The 17,800-nt window shown below is 39.9% G+C and overlaps 1 protein-coding gene across 5 annotated transcripts in view; it reads right to left on the reverse strand.

The window, feature by feature from the left end:
• The window catches only part of phactr2 (phosphatase and actin regulator 2), a 41,017-nt gene that overhangs the window by 22,063 nt on the left and 1,154 nt on the right, over positions 1-17,800 (reverse strand). The window contains exon 1 of one of the 5 annotated variants that reach the window (XM_023418098.2): positions 10,017-10,105. The exons of 3 other annotated variants lie outside the window; for them this stretch is intronic. In XM_023418098.2, coding sequence (XP_023273866.1) covers positions 10,017-10,029 — 13 coding nt within the window. In that variant the 5' untranslated portion in view covers positions 10,030-10,105. Of the gene's footprint in view, positions 1-1,625; positions 1,852-10,016; positions 10,106-17,800 lie in introns of those variants that run through there. One more of the 5 variants, XM_023418097.2, reaches the window with a different exon arrangement.

The raw sequence follows: 17,800 nt of genomic DNA on the forward strand, positions 1-17,800 counted from the left end.
ATCTTACTAAAGGAGAAGTAAACAAGAGAAAGAATCTGATTAAGAATTGAAGTACTGACGTTTATTAGCCTTATACATGGCACAGGAGGTCACTGCAGGGTTTGATGAGTATGATAATGATGTGAATCATATGCCATTGCCTCCACTGTCACCACATGTCAGTCTACCTCCACACTTTTGGGAGATTTAGGAGCAAACTTGTTAGACAGCGGACGCCACCACCATCATCGAAACACCAAAGGAGGTGATATATTCTAGAGAAATGATGTCCATCCCTCCAAAGACTATTTGAAGCTGGTCTTACTAAGACTCTTTGAGCTGGGTTTTACTTTATTTTTCACTCATCTCTAAACTCAAACAGTTGAAGCAATGTTTCATAGTCATGTAGTGCGTATTGAATTGCTGGTTTTTGATTGCGCCAGGTGTGTGAAACAGCCCTTGATTCACCAGTGAGAATCAAACCTGCGAGGTCCTCAGTCCCAGGAACTAAGATTAAGAATATGTTCAAAAGGATGTGGTTGTAGCCTTGTGTGAAAAAACACAGAAGGAAAACCCACATAGAGATAAAACTGCGACAACTAGACTTGGAACTATTAGTCCATTGGTCAATCGACAGAAAGTAGTTGGAAGCTATTTTGACAATCACTTCATCGCTGAAGTTTCATTGATCTTTTTTGGTTTGAACTGTTGGTTCAAACAAACTGATGACAGCATCTTGTGCCCCGGGAAACTGTGATAAGCATTTTTCTGACATTGATAGACCAAATGTTCACTCAATGAATCGAGAAAGTCATCAGCAGATTAATCTATTAGCGTTAGTCTATTATCATTAGTTGCACATGTAGTGTTAACTCCATTCTCTCTTCTACTTGGACGGAAAAGCTCTGCCTCTGTCAAACCTCAACTGTAAGTGAGGAAATTTCCGGCTAAGCCTCGACAAAGATGAGTAGGCCCACTTGTTGACTCATGACATGATGTTGTCTTGATTTAACAGATTCCTGACTGTGAATTAAATGTAAATCTACATGGATATAACTGAGCTAGACAGTCTTCAGATGTTTCCTCCGGTCAATCTCTGGACTCGTCTGAGAAAACTAATTGGTGGAAAACTCAGCTGCTCTCATTCAGTTCATCTGGACCCATGTCAAAGCGGCTGCTAAAGCACATAAACTCACACCAAACAGTGAACTTCATTACCCGGCAGCTACAATGCAGCTTTATAAACAACTCTGTGGTTATACAACACATCCTCTCAAACTGTTGCCCGCTTTAACACTGGCTGTTTCACTGTGTTTGTGTCACCCAGCCAGCGAGGGCTTTAGAAACACCGTCCTGTAATGATACAAGAGCGTTTGAATTCATTTAACACACATGTAGTTCACCAACTTCCCATTAACAGGAGAAAATGAAGCGCTTTGTTTGAGTTCAACTGTGTATAAGTTCCGATACATTAACCGACATAGCTGTTAAAGAAAGAAAGTAAAAATGAGCAGACTTCCTGAGTAAAGATTGCGGAATTTGTGTGTGAGAGAGAGAGACGAGAGGGAGGGAGACTGCACGTATACACACATATACACACACACACACACACACATATATACACACACATATACACACACACTCACCGCTTGCGTTCTGGGACACGGCGGACACAGCAGTCTGACCCATATTCAACTTCTCCGGAGCACCGGGCCGGACCGGGCCCCCGAACCCGCGATCACGGCCTTCTAACGCCGCATAAATCCCGTCCGCGGCCGCCGAGTGTGTTCATTTCAAAAAAAAAAAAAAGTTTCACACCGTGATGGCTGAGTCTCTGGAAACTTGGTTCACTGACTGACTGGGTCCGCTACTACGTCGTAACTTCCCCTCCCACCTCCTCCTCCTCCTCCTCCTACTCCTCCTCCACCACCACCTCCTGTGAGCAGCTGAAGAATGCCTCTCATTCCTCTATGCAGATTAGAGGCGCTGCTGGGGTCAAAGGGTGAAGGGGTCCGACACCCTCAGTCACCAGTTTACACTGGCCGAGATAATGGGCATAATGGGCGGCAAGGGCTGCAAGAGCGGGAAAGTTTAAAACAGTGAAAACACTCACTGTGAGAAAAACAGTCCCGATGAATGATGTAGGGTTAGATAGATATCTTAAATTAACAAAAGTAGAAAGTAGCTACGAACATGGCTGCATTAACCTCCTGAGGGGCAAACATTTGTTGTTGGACCCCTGTTGCCCCCCCACCACTATACATGGCAGTGTCATTATTTACCCAGACACCCAGAAACCACCCATAGGCTTATTCTAAAGCTGTAATGATTAGTTGATTAATCGATAAATTGATTGACAGAAAAATATTTCATTTTTTATGCTGAAACGGTAAAAAATTCACTGGTATCAACTTCCCAAATGTGAATATTTGGTATATATTGTCTGTTTTCTCTGGCAGCCTGGTTGCAGCCTTTTAGATCTCCTATGATGGAATAATATGACCTTGCATGAGGTTTTAAATTATGTAGACCCAAATTATAACTAGTAAACCTGGGGCTTTTTGGGCCTCAGGTGATCTGCGGCCCAGAAAACCCCAGATCCCTTAGGCCCCCTGGGCAGTTTGCTTTGCCCAGTTGGTCCAACCTTGGCTAACGACTGGATTTATGTGTTTTGATCTGCATACTTTATGACACTACATTTATTTGACGAATATAGATTTTAGTTACTGCAGAGATTCATATTTTACAATAAAAATATTCCACAAGCTTATAGAATATAAGATATGTTAAGATTACTCCAGTGGTTTCCAACCATGTGGCTTGTGACAGAGAGTGTCTGGGGGCCCTTTGCCATGTTTCAGATTTCCCCTCTGAACTTCTCTGACGGGTTTTATTTAACTGTTTGACGTCCAAAGAGGTCAAATGATACATTTTATCATTAAAAAGCAAAGATTATAAAAATAGCCCAAATAATATAAACATATGTTTGTATGACCCCGCAAATTTATCTGGTGACCTTTAGGAGGGGCCTGACCCCAGGACTTGAAACTACTGGATTAAACTACTTTTACTAGAAATGGAGTATTTTTACATTATTTTTTACTTTTACTTAAGGAAAGGATCTGAGTAGTTCTTCCATCACTATAAATTAATTTCTACAAGCCTTTAAAGAGGACAAATACGGGTGTGTGTGTGCAAAACGAAGACTGTACAGACTGTGGTAGAGATCTGCTCATGTCTTGATATCACAGAGATCCACAAATAGACCTGACTGTTGATCTGTTGAAGCAGGGAGAGATAAGAACGGATGGTGGGGTGATGATAAGTGGTATGGTATGTTGCAGTGCTAAAACAACTGAAATCGATTAGCAGCTAATGACTATTCTCATTATTGATTTATCTGCATATTATTTTCTTTATTTTCTCTAATATTTCATCAAATTATCTTTAATGATCTTAAAGAACTGGAAAGAAAGTAAGAAAGTGGAAACACTTAGATTTGGTTTCAGTGTGACACAATATATTTAGCTTAGCTTAGTCCGTAATTAATAAATACTTTTAGGGTCTGGTCAGTGTATGTGGCTGAGGAGGAGTGTCAGTATTTATCAATTTATCAGTATTCAGATTTATTTTGAAAAAACAAAATGACAGTCCAGCTTTGAGTGGGTCAAATGGGGGCAAAATCTGTCAAGGTTTGTCAGCATGGCCATTAGATGCTTTGTTAATAGGACACAGAAATAATATCTGTTTAATATTAGACACATGAACTCGAATCACTTCTCACTGACAACTGTGGCAAACCAAGCCAAAGACTCCCGCCACAGAACGACTGTAGACTGTATCATAGTATAGTGTGTGTGTGTGTGTGTGTGTGTGTGTTTTCTGTCAGGCTGGGTTCTGCATGGTCTCAACTGACACTCTGTTGACAGTGATGACAGATAAAGCTCTCCCTCTCCCTTTCTCTCTCTCTCTCACACACACACACCCACACACACACACACACACACACACACACACACACACACACACACAATGTGACATTCAAAGCCAATACTGCCATCTGGTGTTAACTACTAAACTGAAATTTTGTATTTGACATAGGAAGACTACTGATGATTTGTCGTTACCCAGTTCCTCTTCACTATTATTTTGCAACCCTGTTGTATACTCTCTTAAGTCATTAAAGCGTAGGTCTTATCATGTATATAATTACAGCTCATTATTGATAAGGGTTGCTGCAATAGCGAAAATAAAGCTAGCAGTGAACTCTGAACAAAACACTCAATGTGGGCAGACTGAAGTTTTCCATGGCCTTATTCACCCCCTTATAATGCAGTAACCTGACTCATCTACAATCAGTCAACAATGTCATATGACTGGCAGCATTTGTTTTTTGTTTTGTTTTGTTTTGCATACACACTTTAAATCTTGTCATCTCAATGTGATTTGCAAGATCCTACATCTGACATCTTTAAACATGTATATATTGAGTATAAATCATTAAGCCGTTTCAGAGCCACATTCACACCTGGGAGCTGCCAGATTAACTGCAGTCTGACGGGACCGTCGTTAGTGAGTAAAATGGAACTGGATAAACGGAGACAGGAAGGAAGTCTGCGAAGAGGTGGAAGGATAAAGACAGGATGGAAGGATGGAAGTAAAGTTAACAGAGGAAGGTGACAGCGTTAGCATTGACAGAGAGGTAATGTCATTAACAGCATTATCAGCAAAGCATGTTGAATATGTTACGTGTGTTAAAGAGACAATAAGGACAGTGGAAAATACTGTGGTGATGAATTAATATCCCAGTACCGTTGATGCTCGTGAATTAACAAAACCCAACAATCAGTCTTCCACATAGTATTGATGGGTGATGATGGTGATGCTGTTTTAACGATGACCAGCTTTAGACTATGTTTTCATTGTATGTCAGCTTGTGTGGTGGGTTTTAGTCCCTATGTTTTACATATTTTATTTTGTTTTATGTATCTTATTGTGAAATTTTTCCCTTCACTTTACAGTCCACACCAAAAAAAGAAATAAAAAAATTCTCCTTATGACACACCATATCCTCACTGATCCACTTCACTATTACACATACTGAAACACAGGCCCCTTAACCCACAGCAACGCAACACGACCCTACCTGACCCAATTAGACTGAATATAAATTGAGCCCAACCTTTATTCTACTCCAAGCCCACGCACAAATAATCCTCATGACATCATCACAGTAATTCTAGTGAATAAAAAAGACATTATACAGCTGTTTTCACAAGCTCAGTAGTACTCCCCATGACGAGTAAACTGACCTTCATGTTCCACAAGTTTGTCATTTTGAATCCAACGACCTATTTTCCACTTATTCAGTATTCACTGTATTTATTGTAGTCACTATATGATATGACCAAAAGTGAATGTGTGTACATGGGAAATTTTATCATATAATAATATGTTTGATTGTGATGGTATCTTTTCTTTGGGAACTCGTGGTCACAAACTCACAATTGACTATTTGGCTGCTGCTTTATTCCCCTCCGTCAATGCCTGATCAAACAAATGCAGGGAAAAGTTCCCTCTGGATTTAGCTTAGATCAATTTGATACTTTTCTGTAAATCTGGACAAGAATACGATATCCAAAACGTAGATCTTTGGGAAAATCCTCAAAGTCAAGAGGACATCTCATTGAGAACGGGAATTTGTACGCGAAGGTGACAATTTTCAGGAACCAGTTCCTGTTTGTCCTGACACTAAATAACTGAGATCACTTGAGGGTGCCTGACCTTTTCTTTGACCAGAAAAACAAAAGGGAAGACAGGGGAGGAGGAGGAGAAGAAGGGCCTGAGGAAAGGGAAGGAGTCATCAAATATTAAGTAGTAGCCTCAGCGGAACAAGGGGGTAATAATTGTTTAAGTGCTACTTTCAAAGCCTTTCTCCCTTCCCCTTGATTTATTTATTAAACTCAGTTTCTGCCAGGGTACAGTCTCATAATATTGTCATAGCCAAAGTTCAAGGAACCTATGTGCATGTGTGTGTGTCATTTGGGCTGAAATGATTTTGTGCATCCATGACTGTCTTGAAAGGAAAGGAGCACCTTCCTTAGAAGTTGCCCATCTCACAGTTATGCGCAGTTGCACAATCTCTTTACATGCATGCTGGTTTAAGTGTGAGGCGTGACACCTGTGGCTCTTAATGCATGTTACGGAGCAGCTAACCTTTTCAATTGTCGGGAAGCAGACATCTCTGCATCAGGATCGTGATTCAGACCACAAACTGTCATAACAGTCAAGTGTGACTCAGCAAGGAACAGGCTCGGTTACACAAGCAAACTGAGCTCAGCTGAGACCAACTGTACTTAAATGGTCTCAGTACACAACCAGTGGAATTTCATCACAGCACTGAGGGCTGTCATTGGTCCAAATCATTCTCTATCAAATGCATATGATTAGGAACATTTTCAGTATATTGCAGGTCATTGTTGGCATTGTTAGTGTCGTGTAAAGTGCACCGACCATGCTGTCAGTGTATGTGTGAGGGTTCCTTGTCATTAGCAGATCCTTCTGTAGGATTATGAATATCAAACTTTCTTTCTCCATCAGCTTTTTACTGTAGACAAGTTCCCCTCAAAATTAAATGCAAATCTTGCCAGAATTTCCAGAAGATCAGCAAAAGAAATTCCAAATAAATGCTCATTTCCATCCAAACCGCTGTAGAAGACGGCAACAAGATAATGGGATTAAAAGAGTGATAAAAACGCAAACTGCTGTCCTTGATTCATCCACGACGAAAACCATATGGAAAATATGGTGGAAATGTGGAATTTCAGGTTGTTTCATGTAGCCTATTAGCTTGAGGAAGGTTTCTATTGCACTCTGTTTGTGTGTCATTTGGTACCTGTCAATCAAATCTAATCCAGCAACACCCCAACAGCCCTGACAAAGCAGATTGAGTTTTCAAGTGGCACTTCCTACCTAAACATTTGGACTTCATGAATATTTAATGCTATAGATGAAGACTTCTGTAGCCACGTTTTCTGGGGTTTTGATTTTATCCCAAACTACCTCTGCTCTCAATAGGTCTGACTTTCTCTTGGTGTTTTTGCTGTGTAGCCACCAAATGTAAATCACTGACTGACATTTATCGCTCACCTGTGTGGGCTTGAAATTGCTTTGAGAATAAATTGCAATGCTTGTGGCTTTGGCTGCTAATAATAACCCAAAATCGTAAACTTAATATTGAACAATTTGTCCTGTATATTCCTTAGTCCTGCAATATTGTCCCAGTATTTAATCATTCCTTACAAACACCAGTTTGTCCCTTCTCTCTACTCTCATAACCTAATGCGTTCCTATTAAAGGGATTTTTACCATATAATATTAACTGTGCAGTCTTTTGTTGATTGATACAGTAGTGGTTACTGTCATTTCTCTTCCTCTTCACATCCACCAGTCGACTCGTCTGAAACCTGATCTCCTGTTTGTTGTATTCTGTTTGGCACAACCCATAAGCCGCCATCATTGCTAAAATGTTGCCTGTATAAATCAATAGTTGACATCCTGCCAGACAGGCGGCCTGAGAGCTTGAGAGAAAACGAGCTCAAGAGAGATGCACAAGGAAAGAGACGGGGACAGAAAGAGCTGGAGGAGAGACTGATATTCCCTTTAATAATAACCGCAGAATAAAGGCCACAGTGGCAGGAAAATGTAATGACAACTTAATATTACAGACATAAAGAAAACACAAGCCATGACTGTGCTTCAGAAGTGTGTGACATGAGGCCACAAGAGGACAGTGAATGGGGAGAGTAAACAAACAGAAGCCAGCATTTATATCTACACCTTCATATTCCAACTATATAAGGCCATATCTGCACAGATTTAATGGAGAGCCGATGTCAATTGGAAAAACAGCTGTCCTAAGCATGATAGTCATGTTAGCTCAGCTGTGTCGTGCGGCTGTTAGTCAGGACATTATTACCCTTATGGAGACTCAACATGGTTTGCTTTAAACCACACTGCCACTGGTTGATGGTGGTTGCTTTGTCCGACGTCCAGCTACTTTTCACTGACACGCTGACGTCTGTTTTGAAAGTGGCAATATTCATGTAAATAGAAGTGCAGATTTATCAGCCAGATAAAATAATACAACTTATATATTATTTCTGGCAATTACGCCATTCAGTGAATCATTTCATCAAAGGATATTTCTCTTTTAAGAAAGAAGAGAGTTGGCTGTACCTGTAGATCCATCTGCCAAACTGGAAGTATGTTGTAAAGCAAGTCTCACATCAAATTAAATGAGTGTGTGAGGGAGAGATAAGCAGACTTATCTGACAAAGACAGAAGCACACTGCAAACTGACACAGTATTTGTCACTTCAGCATAACTGAACTTAAGGAATTACCTTTTTTCTCTAAGAAGGTAACTTCACTTGTCCTGAGTGCAGAGGTGGATGTGCAAACAGAATGTGAACAAACTACAAGAGCTTCTATAAACTAAACTGTGCACATGACAAATGTGTTCATTGTCTCCATATCAAGCGCAGACCTTGTAAACACACTGACACAAAGTATGACACATATACAATCAACAGTGAGCAGAGAAAATACAGAGGAGCATTATGACCCACCATTTATGCTCACTAGACACACACACATCACATAACATGCATATGCATGTGTGCGCACTCACAGATACTGCTTTGCATTGCAAAATGCTGTTTCACAAATTCACAACAGAGGAAATTTGTTGTGTACCTATTCAGCACCCAGCCCGCATCTCTGTCAGTAATGATAAACACACATATTAGAACACAGATAAAAATGGATCTCTTGCTGTAAATCTTACCGGTGACAACAAGAGAGACAAAACAAACAACTGGAGTCTAACCCTCATCTCTGCCCTGAATTCTGGCTTCCTTTATTAATGCATGGCAACGAAAGCAGACAGGGTTTTTAGTCCATTAAACACAATGATATGTTATGACAACCTCTGCAAACAGTAATTAAACTATATTAGATAACATGGGCCCGATATAGCCTGCCTGCCTCCTCTAGCTGAGTGTGACACCAACCAATGTAACAACATATCATTGTCATTTAGTTCAATTCACCCAAGATGGCTACCAGCCGAGCACATCTGGAATTAAGCTTTCTTTCCTCTATAGAAATATTGACAATAAAGTTAATGCCATTACAGTGGATGCAGCTTTGTATTAGCCGTATAAGATAATGCAAGTGTGGGCAGATTTACAAAACCAATACCTGCTTTTAAACTTAAGCACACAATCATCGATTCATAAGCATTGCCAAATAATCTTTTATTAAAAGTGTCATCAGAAAAGCTGGGCCTCGCCGCGCACCAGAAGCCTGGTTAAGTGAAGATACGGCCAACCTTAATGTTATTAAGTGTTCTACTTGCAGCATTAGCATCTTATTAATATTGCACAGTGTAGCCGTTAGTGTCTGTAAAGTAGTGTTCCTGTACATAATGCATGACTGTGTGTGTGCTGTCATTGACATATTTATTTTGGATCATGAAACCAGGAAAACTCGCTACAGCCCTGCATTGCTCACACAGATACAGCGACAGCCACCCAGCCAAATGCTGTCTGGCAACAATGGTCAGACGCTCATGTTGCGAAACAGTCAAAGACACCAGTACTGAGTCACGTGCACATTTAAATGCAGTGTGACCCCCTTGTTTATATGATTAACTGAGTGGTCTTTACAAAAGCTCACTTCAAACTAAACACAGTAACACTGTTACTGTTACCAGGCTGGGTCATAACTCAGCTAATACAGGCTGAAGATTTACAGCCTGTGTGTGGACTTTACATATGCAGCGATCACTGGCTAACAGGTGACATCCAAAGCTGCATGTAAAGGACAGCATGAGAATAGAAGAAGTGGTGGAAAGCTTCTTTCTACGTGACTCACATACCTTCTGCTACGTTAACACAAAGTCAATGAGACACTGGACAACACATGCACAGGGAAAGAGAAGCGTATATATATATATATGAGGAGGAAACTCACCATCATGCTCCATGATTTGACCCAGGAAAGATTATCAGCAGTGTGAGTTGATCCTTGCCTCTTCCCGACACACCACCTCTCTGCCTCCCTCCCTCCCCCCTCTGGCTCCCCCTCCCCCCTTTCTCACTGTCTTCCTTCTTCTCCTCTTCTCTCTCCCCTCCCTCTCTGTCTCTCTCTCCCCCTCTCTCGCTATCTACTTCCCTCCTTAATCGCTTGGCCCTGCCTCTCTCCCTCCCTCATTCTCTCTCCACTTACTGCTACTCCCTCGCCCCTCCTCCCTCCATCACCTCCCTCCCTCCTGCCTCCATTCACTCCAATAAAGAGCATTAAAAGTTAATGTTTGTTTCCATCTCTGTTCCTCGTTCTCCCTCCCAGTCTGCGTCTCGTCCTGCGTTTATCTCCATCTCCCCTGCCTGTCAGGGTTTTCCTCCTTCCTCTGGCTACTGAGTCTGGCTCCAGTGTCACTCCTTTTCTTTTTTCCTTTTTTTTCCCCTGCTGTGCTGAGGTCCCACGGTGACGTAGGAAATAAGGAGGAATAAGGAAAGGAAAAGAGGAAAGGAAAGGATGGGAGAACGGGATGCAGTTGAGGAGTCATTGCTAAGGATAGAGAAAGAGAAGGAGAACGGAAGAGAAATGCATCAAAATAAGCAGGAAGTTTGCTGTGTGTTTAGTGTCTTTAGTTTTCCTTGCTGCACTTTTCTTCATCTCTGTACAGTCAATCATCTTCAGCAGACATGCAACATTATCATAATTAAAGTGGCAGACAGAAGAATAAGTGATTCTGTCTGACCAGTGGCAGTGATATATTCACCTACAGTGATTATTTCATGGTGACAGTTTTCTCACTGCCGAGGTGATCAGCACCACGTTATATTCCTCCTTTTCAAACTAATGTCAGAAATATTTTAAGTCCTTTTTAAACATATTTATTTTAACTAGTGCTTCAACTAACAGTTATTGTCATTATCAATAAATCTGTTTACTATATTTTCATTTAATTGTTAAGTCTACAAAAAATTTCAGACAAAATGTTGATCACAATTTCCCAGAGCCAATTAAATGTGAAAAAAATATTAAATCTACATTGATGTAAAGAAAGCTGGAACAGACAGTGTTTGGAATTTTTGCTTTTAAAAAATGACTTATGGATTATGTGGGAAATTACATTTTTGAGTAATTGATTCAGCATTAAGTTTTATTTTATTGTTTGCAGGGAGTTTAATAAATAATCTTAAACCAGAAAAGAAAACTCACAGTGAAATTTGAATCTTTACAATAATACATCAGTTGTTTTTCGTCATTAATTAAAGGTCCTGAAAATGATTTAAAATCTATTTTTGCAATCAGCTTCTTACCATGAGTGATGGGAGTTTACACATACAAACAAACAAGTCACAAAATGTACAGCCAGTCAGAACTATTTCGATTTTATCACTCTTTCTGGTTTAACAGTTTGAAAAAGTGAATGTCATGAACATGTGTGCACCTATAATGACTTAGCATCGACGTAGCTCTGATGACAAGTGGTGGGCTGTTTAATCACTGTCAATCAGATCTGATCAAATCACACCTACACAGTCCTGACAAAGCACATTAGTTGGGTGTTTGAGTGTTAAACTCTCAATAAATGACATTTAAAGTGTTTTTAACCATGATTGTTGCTTAGTAACGCAATATTTAATATCAAGGAGAAATAATTCGATGGCGTCAAATACAAACTCCCCAAACTGACTATGATGCCACCCTGACCTCACCATGATAAAAACATTGCAGATCATAAACATAACGTCAGTAATAATCGCAACACTCTGGAGAAATAGAGAGGAATCACAGATGGTGCTAGATCAAATGCAAGAAGGGCAAAGATGCAGACAGATGATCATTTCAATTTTTTTCACACACACACACACACACACACACACACACACACACACACACACACACACCTGTAGTGTTGTGAAGAGCCACTCAATACAGTAAATATGTCATCTGTATGCCAGTGAGGGGTGATGCTGGATCTCACAGCTCACTGTGGGTCGATAGCACCAGACAAATCATAGTTGGCATTGCATGTCCCCTTCAAATATGCACCCACTTCAGTGTTTGTGTGTATGTTTGTCTGATTCTTAATTTCTTTATAAAACATATCTCTATCTGATACTAAAGATCCACTTATGACTAAGAGGAGCAGGACCTTATAAATTCGCTGATGGACTCAAATGAGAGACACAAATCACTTTGTGTGTGTGTGTGTGTGTGTGTGTGTGTGTGTGTGTGTGTGTGTGTGTGTGTGTGTGTATGCCAATGTAAACACAAGTAGACTGGACAGAGAAGAGACATATTGTCCACACAACCATTAGGTTATTGACTACATAAGAGCAGCTACTACTAAGCCATACAGCGTAGTGCTCCTCTCCTCTCTTGGTGATCTATTTTATTGTTCTATTTGCATTCTAGTTTTCCTGTTTCATTCTTTTTCTTTCCCCTTTTCTCCCTTTTCAATTCTTCTCCTTTTAATCCTCTCGCTGACAGTCTAATGTCTCAAAATCTTAAAGCTTAAGATCTCACATTTGTTGTTTTTCTCAGTATCTTCTCTCCGCTCCACCTGCGGTTTTAATTAAACACACAAACCTAGGCGTTTATTAAAATTTTCATAACACACACACACATACACTTACTGTATGTACACAGCATGATTAGAGGCTGCACAGCATAATGTTAACATCCTGTTTATTCGCTGTGTTAATAGAGTTAAAGGGTAAGTAAGTAACCACACAGAGTAACGGATAGACTTTGACTTGTGATGCAGTCCAAAGAATCATCAACTCACCTCACACATGCACACGCACACACACACACACACACACACACACACACACACACGACACGGTCTCACACAAAAGAAATGAAGTAGATCAAAAACATGAATGCGCCAGTACTTCAACTGCATTTAAAAAGACATGCAGTCTAACGCTCTTTTCCCACCATTAAATGTGAGAGCAACACATACAATCCTCCCTAAAAGAGGCGGTCACATTCAACACTGAGCGTGCAAATACAAGCGATAGAAAGAGCAGTTGGTTTTCAAAAGCATCAAAGTATACAGGAGTTCAGGAGGATTGAAGGGAACAGAAGAGAACAAAAAATGTTTTGTGCATTAACGACCTAGACAACACACCTGTGTGTCATCACGCAATCACCTCAGTTATTGGATTGCGATCACCTGTTTGTCTACTGGTATAATCCAGTATCCGGTACCATTGTAATCATGTGGCGTAGGGTATTTAAAATGAGATGAACAGCCAAGAAACAATTCAACCAAATTATACAACAAAATATGTTTGTAATTTCCCTTTAGAACGACACAACAAAGCATTTTCTGATCTGACAATATCAGTCACTGTTGAAAGTTAAATACAGTACGTTTTATGGTCTGACAGCATTATGGTTATGGTTTGGTTATGGTTTGGGAAACGTCATCGCCATGGCTACAGTCGGAAACAGGAAACAAACAGTGGCCTCCCGAGGTAAGGTCCAGTGTTTTGTTGACCCATGCTTCCACCACCTATGACCACTGCAGACAAATGTTATTTTGTGTTGTTTTATCTGGGGACTCTGTCCTACTGAACCTACAGAATGGCTTGTAACGAAGTTGGTACACGCATTCATCACCCCCACAGGCTGAATTTGTAATAATTTTGGTGATCAAATTTGAGATTATACTTCTGAAGCAACAGCTGAAGAAAGCAATGATATGTGAACAGTTCAAGCTAGAACACAATTACAGATTAACGACAACACTTTGGTTATGTCAGTGGCTGTTACCGCAGCTTCAACAGTGCCGGAGCATAGACTGTGTGTGGGCAGTGAAGGAGGAAGGGTGGTTCTCTGCATTACAGTACATTTAACAAGTAGTTATTGCTGACTAAAAGGGTACGTAATCAATGTTATTTCGGGGAGAGTACCCACACATCCTCTTCTTTTCTTCAATCTTTGCTTCTGCCTTCTCATCCTCCTTAATCATCCTGTCCTTGCATCTCTTTTTGCCTCCTCTCTTCTCTTTACCGTTTTCATAATTTTCCCTTGTCCCCATCAGACTGCCTCCTTTACTTTCCGCTCTTTGACTCTCTTCCATCTCCTCCTTTTGTCCCTTATTGTTTTCTTTTGTCTTAATATATCTACTTCTTTGCCGTCCTTTACATTTTTCTCCTCTCTTGTTCACCCTTTAACTATTCTTCCCTTTTATCACCCCCCACCTTCTCTTCTTTCTTCTTTTCTCTGCCTGTGTAATTACCATAGCGATACGGTGCCCATCTGGAGGACAACATGCTATTTACAGCGGACAGCAAAGACCATCTCAGCCTACACATTATGCCAAATAGTTTTTTTTTCACAAACAGATACACAAAGTTCATATGCAGATACGCATTAATGTGCGTTCTCATATTCTTATACACATTATAACAGTTATGGAAAAGAGCTTTAAAATTATCTTCATTAACATAACTAACAATTGGTTGTTTAGTATAATCTTTGAAAATATAAACTGCAATGTTCTTGTCACTCACTCAGCAGCTGTTCTGGAGCTTTCAGTCATTCAATTCAATTCAATTCAAACTTTATTTATAGAGCGCATTTCATGCACGAGGCAGACACAATGCGCTTTACAGCATACAACAATAACAAACAATACAAAGCACAGAGTAGACAAGCACACAAACACACACACACACAATCAAACGCTGTTGAGAAGAGAAAAGTTTTTAACCTACTTTTAAAAAGATTGACTGACGGGGCAGTCTTTACTGCCTCAGGCAAACTGTTCCACCTGCGTGGGGCATAAACAGAAAATGAAGCCTCCCCTTCCTGAGTTTTGGTGCGGGGAATGACTAGTGTACTAGTGTTTGTGGACCTGAGGGTTCTTGCTGGTGTGTAGGTAATTAGCATGTCTGTTAGGTACTGAGGTGCAAGACCATTTAGTGCTTTATAAACTAACAGGAGGACTTTGAAATCTATTCTTTTTTTGACAGGTAACCAGTGCAGGGTTTTAAGAACGGGTGTGATGTGTTGATATTTTTTTGTACCAGTGAGAACACGTGCTGCTGCATTTTGAATTAGTTGTAATTGTCGAATGCTTGTGTTTGCGAGGCCAGTGAATAGGCCGTTACAGTAATCTAATCTGCTGGTTATGAATGCATGAATTAATTTTTCAGAGTCAGGTTTTGATAGAAAACTTCTTAATTTAGATATATTTTTTAGATGGTAGAAAGATGATTTTGTGATGTGGTTGATATGACTCCTGAAGTTTAAATTGCTATCCATGATTATGCCAAGATTTTTTGCAACAGTTTTGCTCTCCAGAGAGAGGGACTTGAGGTGTTCAGCCACTCTCAGTCTTTGAGTCTGTGCACCAAAGATTAGTATTTCTGTTTTGTCTTTATTTAACTGCAGGAAGTTTTCTGTCATCCATTTATTAATGTCACTGATACATTGGGTGAGGGACTGTATGGGAGATAAGTCATTGTGGTTTAGAGAAATGTAAAGTTGCAAATCGTCTGCATAATTGTGGTAATTGACGTTATGGTTAGTGATGATATGTGAAAGTGGAAGCATGTACAGGTTGAACAGTAATAGTCCAAGAATTGACCCCAGGGGAACCCCACATGTAACGTCCCTTTTGTTGGAAGAAAAGTCGCTGATGGAAACATAAGACTTCCTGTCATGTAAATATGAATTGAACCATTTTAGAACAGGACCAGATAAGCCCACCCATTTCTCGAGTCTCTCCAGCAGAATTTTATGGTCAACCGTATCAAAGGCGGCACTGAGATCAAGTAAAACAAAAATGGATATTTTTTTGGAGTCTGTGTTTATATGCAGCTCGTTTATTACTTTGATGGGAGCTGTTTCTGTACTATGGTGGGGACGAAAACCTGATTTATAAATATCTAGGAGGCTATTTGATGTGAGATATTTTTTGAGTTGAATGTAAACAGTTTTTTCAAGTATTTTACTCAGGAATGGCAGATTGGAGATGGGCCGATAGTTTGCTATAACATTGGGATCCAAATTCTTTTTCTTCAGGAGTGGTTTTATGACGGCTGTTTTAAGTGATGTGGGGAAAATACCAGACTGAAGAGACCAGTTTATGATTTTTAAAACTTCGGGTGCTAAACAATTGAAGACGGTTTTAAAAAATGTTGTTGGAATAGGATCCAAGCAACAGGTGGAGGACCTGAGCTGACCAACAATATTAGAGAGATCTGTTGGATCTAAGCGGTCAAACTGAGACATAAAACAGGTGGAGCCCCTGGAGAAAGGAGGGAGAGGTTCATATCACAGTCATATCACATGACCTTCATCAGCAGATAATAGTGAGATTGTTTCCTCCTTTACAAATCTTTATGTCAAAACTGCTGATAACTTGGATAACATGCAGGAACTGCTTTTAAAATAACCAATTACCTTACAAGTCCATATAAAGTTAGTAGCACAGAGATGAATGCTGCCACAAGTGGACTTAATAGCTTCCTTCAAAACCCTGAAAGGGATGAAGTGGACATAAAGGATACATAATTGAAGTGGGGACGGATTATTGATCCTCATCAAACTGAATCTGAGAGTTCACTTTTACCCAAAACGGCCTACTTTATATTTGTTTATGCTTCCTGTTGATTTGCACGTTCCTGAACTCTGTGGGCCACATTTCCTTTTTAGTCGTAGGTTTTCTTAGATTTTGTTGAAAAAAAAAATTAATTTACATCCCTCCCTTAAAACATTAATTCTGGTAATATTCCCCACAGGAGCATGTTCCCTTGGGCGAGAGAAATTTCTCATCAGCAGAATCTACTACATCTCTTTAGGTTTAAAAAAGAGTGCTGTAATTCAAATAAAACTTTCAGAGAGAAATACTGTTTGTGTCATGTGTGGTTTTATAACTTCATGTCAGATTTGATCTACATTTCAGATCACTTTCAGACATGCTTTTGAAGCCTCGCCCTGTGGGATGGATGCTCTCATATGTGTGAGCTGACATTTTAATGCACATTGTTTTCCAGGATCTCTGTTAAAAGGTAGATTAGCTCCCCCTGTTGCTTGATGAACAAACTGTTCGGTTTACACAATATCACAACACAGACTAAATCTTAAAGGGATATTTTGTGAATTTAGTTTAATTGTGAAATCTAGATTTATAAAACTATGATTTAATGTGAGGATTGCATATGAGTGGATTGTATATGGACATAGATATGAAGTATTTAACAATCAGGTCGTCTTGTGTTTCATGTTCAGGTTCAGTCAAATAACTCTTAGACAGTTCAAACATCAAGCTCAAAATCCAAACTGGCAGGAGACATAAACAACTTTGGACATCTAATTTCCTAACGGCTCCACTTCATGACTATTTCCTGTAATTACAACTTAACCATAAACACAGAAAACTTCCTGTGGCCACTTAACACAAGAAGAATAAGTGCAACTTCTACCATAAATATTACTGTAATGTTAAAATACTTTGATCAGACTGTAAAACAAGGCAGACCTTGTGGAAAAAATACATTAATACATTCCATGTCTGCAGATTATGTGAGAGCAGATCTAGGTGTGTAGTTGGAGTGGAGAGCACAACTGCAGGGTGAGATCTTGGCTAAAGCACTAAAGATGGCTGACAGGAAGTGGTTATAACCACTGAAACAATATATATGTGTATGAAGTCTCTCGCAACAGCCAATGTCGTCAGCAGGCAGAAAAAATATGACACTGACATTTAAGTAAAGCGCTGA

The sequence above is a fragment of the Seriola lalandi genome, unplaced genomic scaffold (assembly GCF_002814215.2).
Source record: "Seriola lalandi dorsalis isolate HSWRI2012SDOR001 ecotype SW California unplaced genomic scaffold, Sedor1 jcf7180002054580, whole genome shotgun sequence".
NCBI classification, from domain to species: Eukaryota; Metazoa; Chordata; class Actinopteri; order Carangiformes; family Carangidae; genus Seriola; species Seriola lalandi.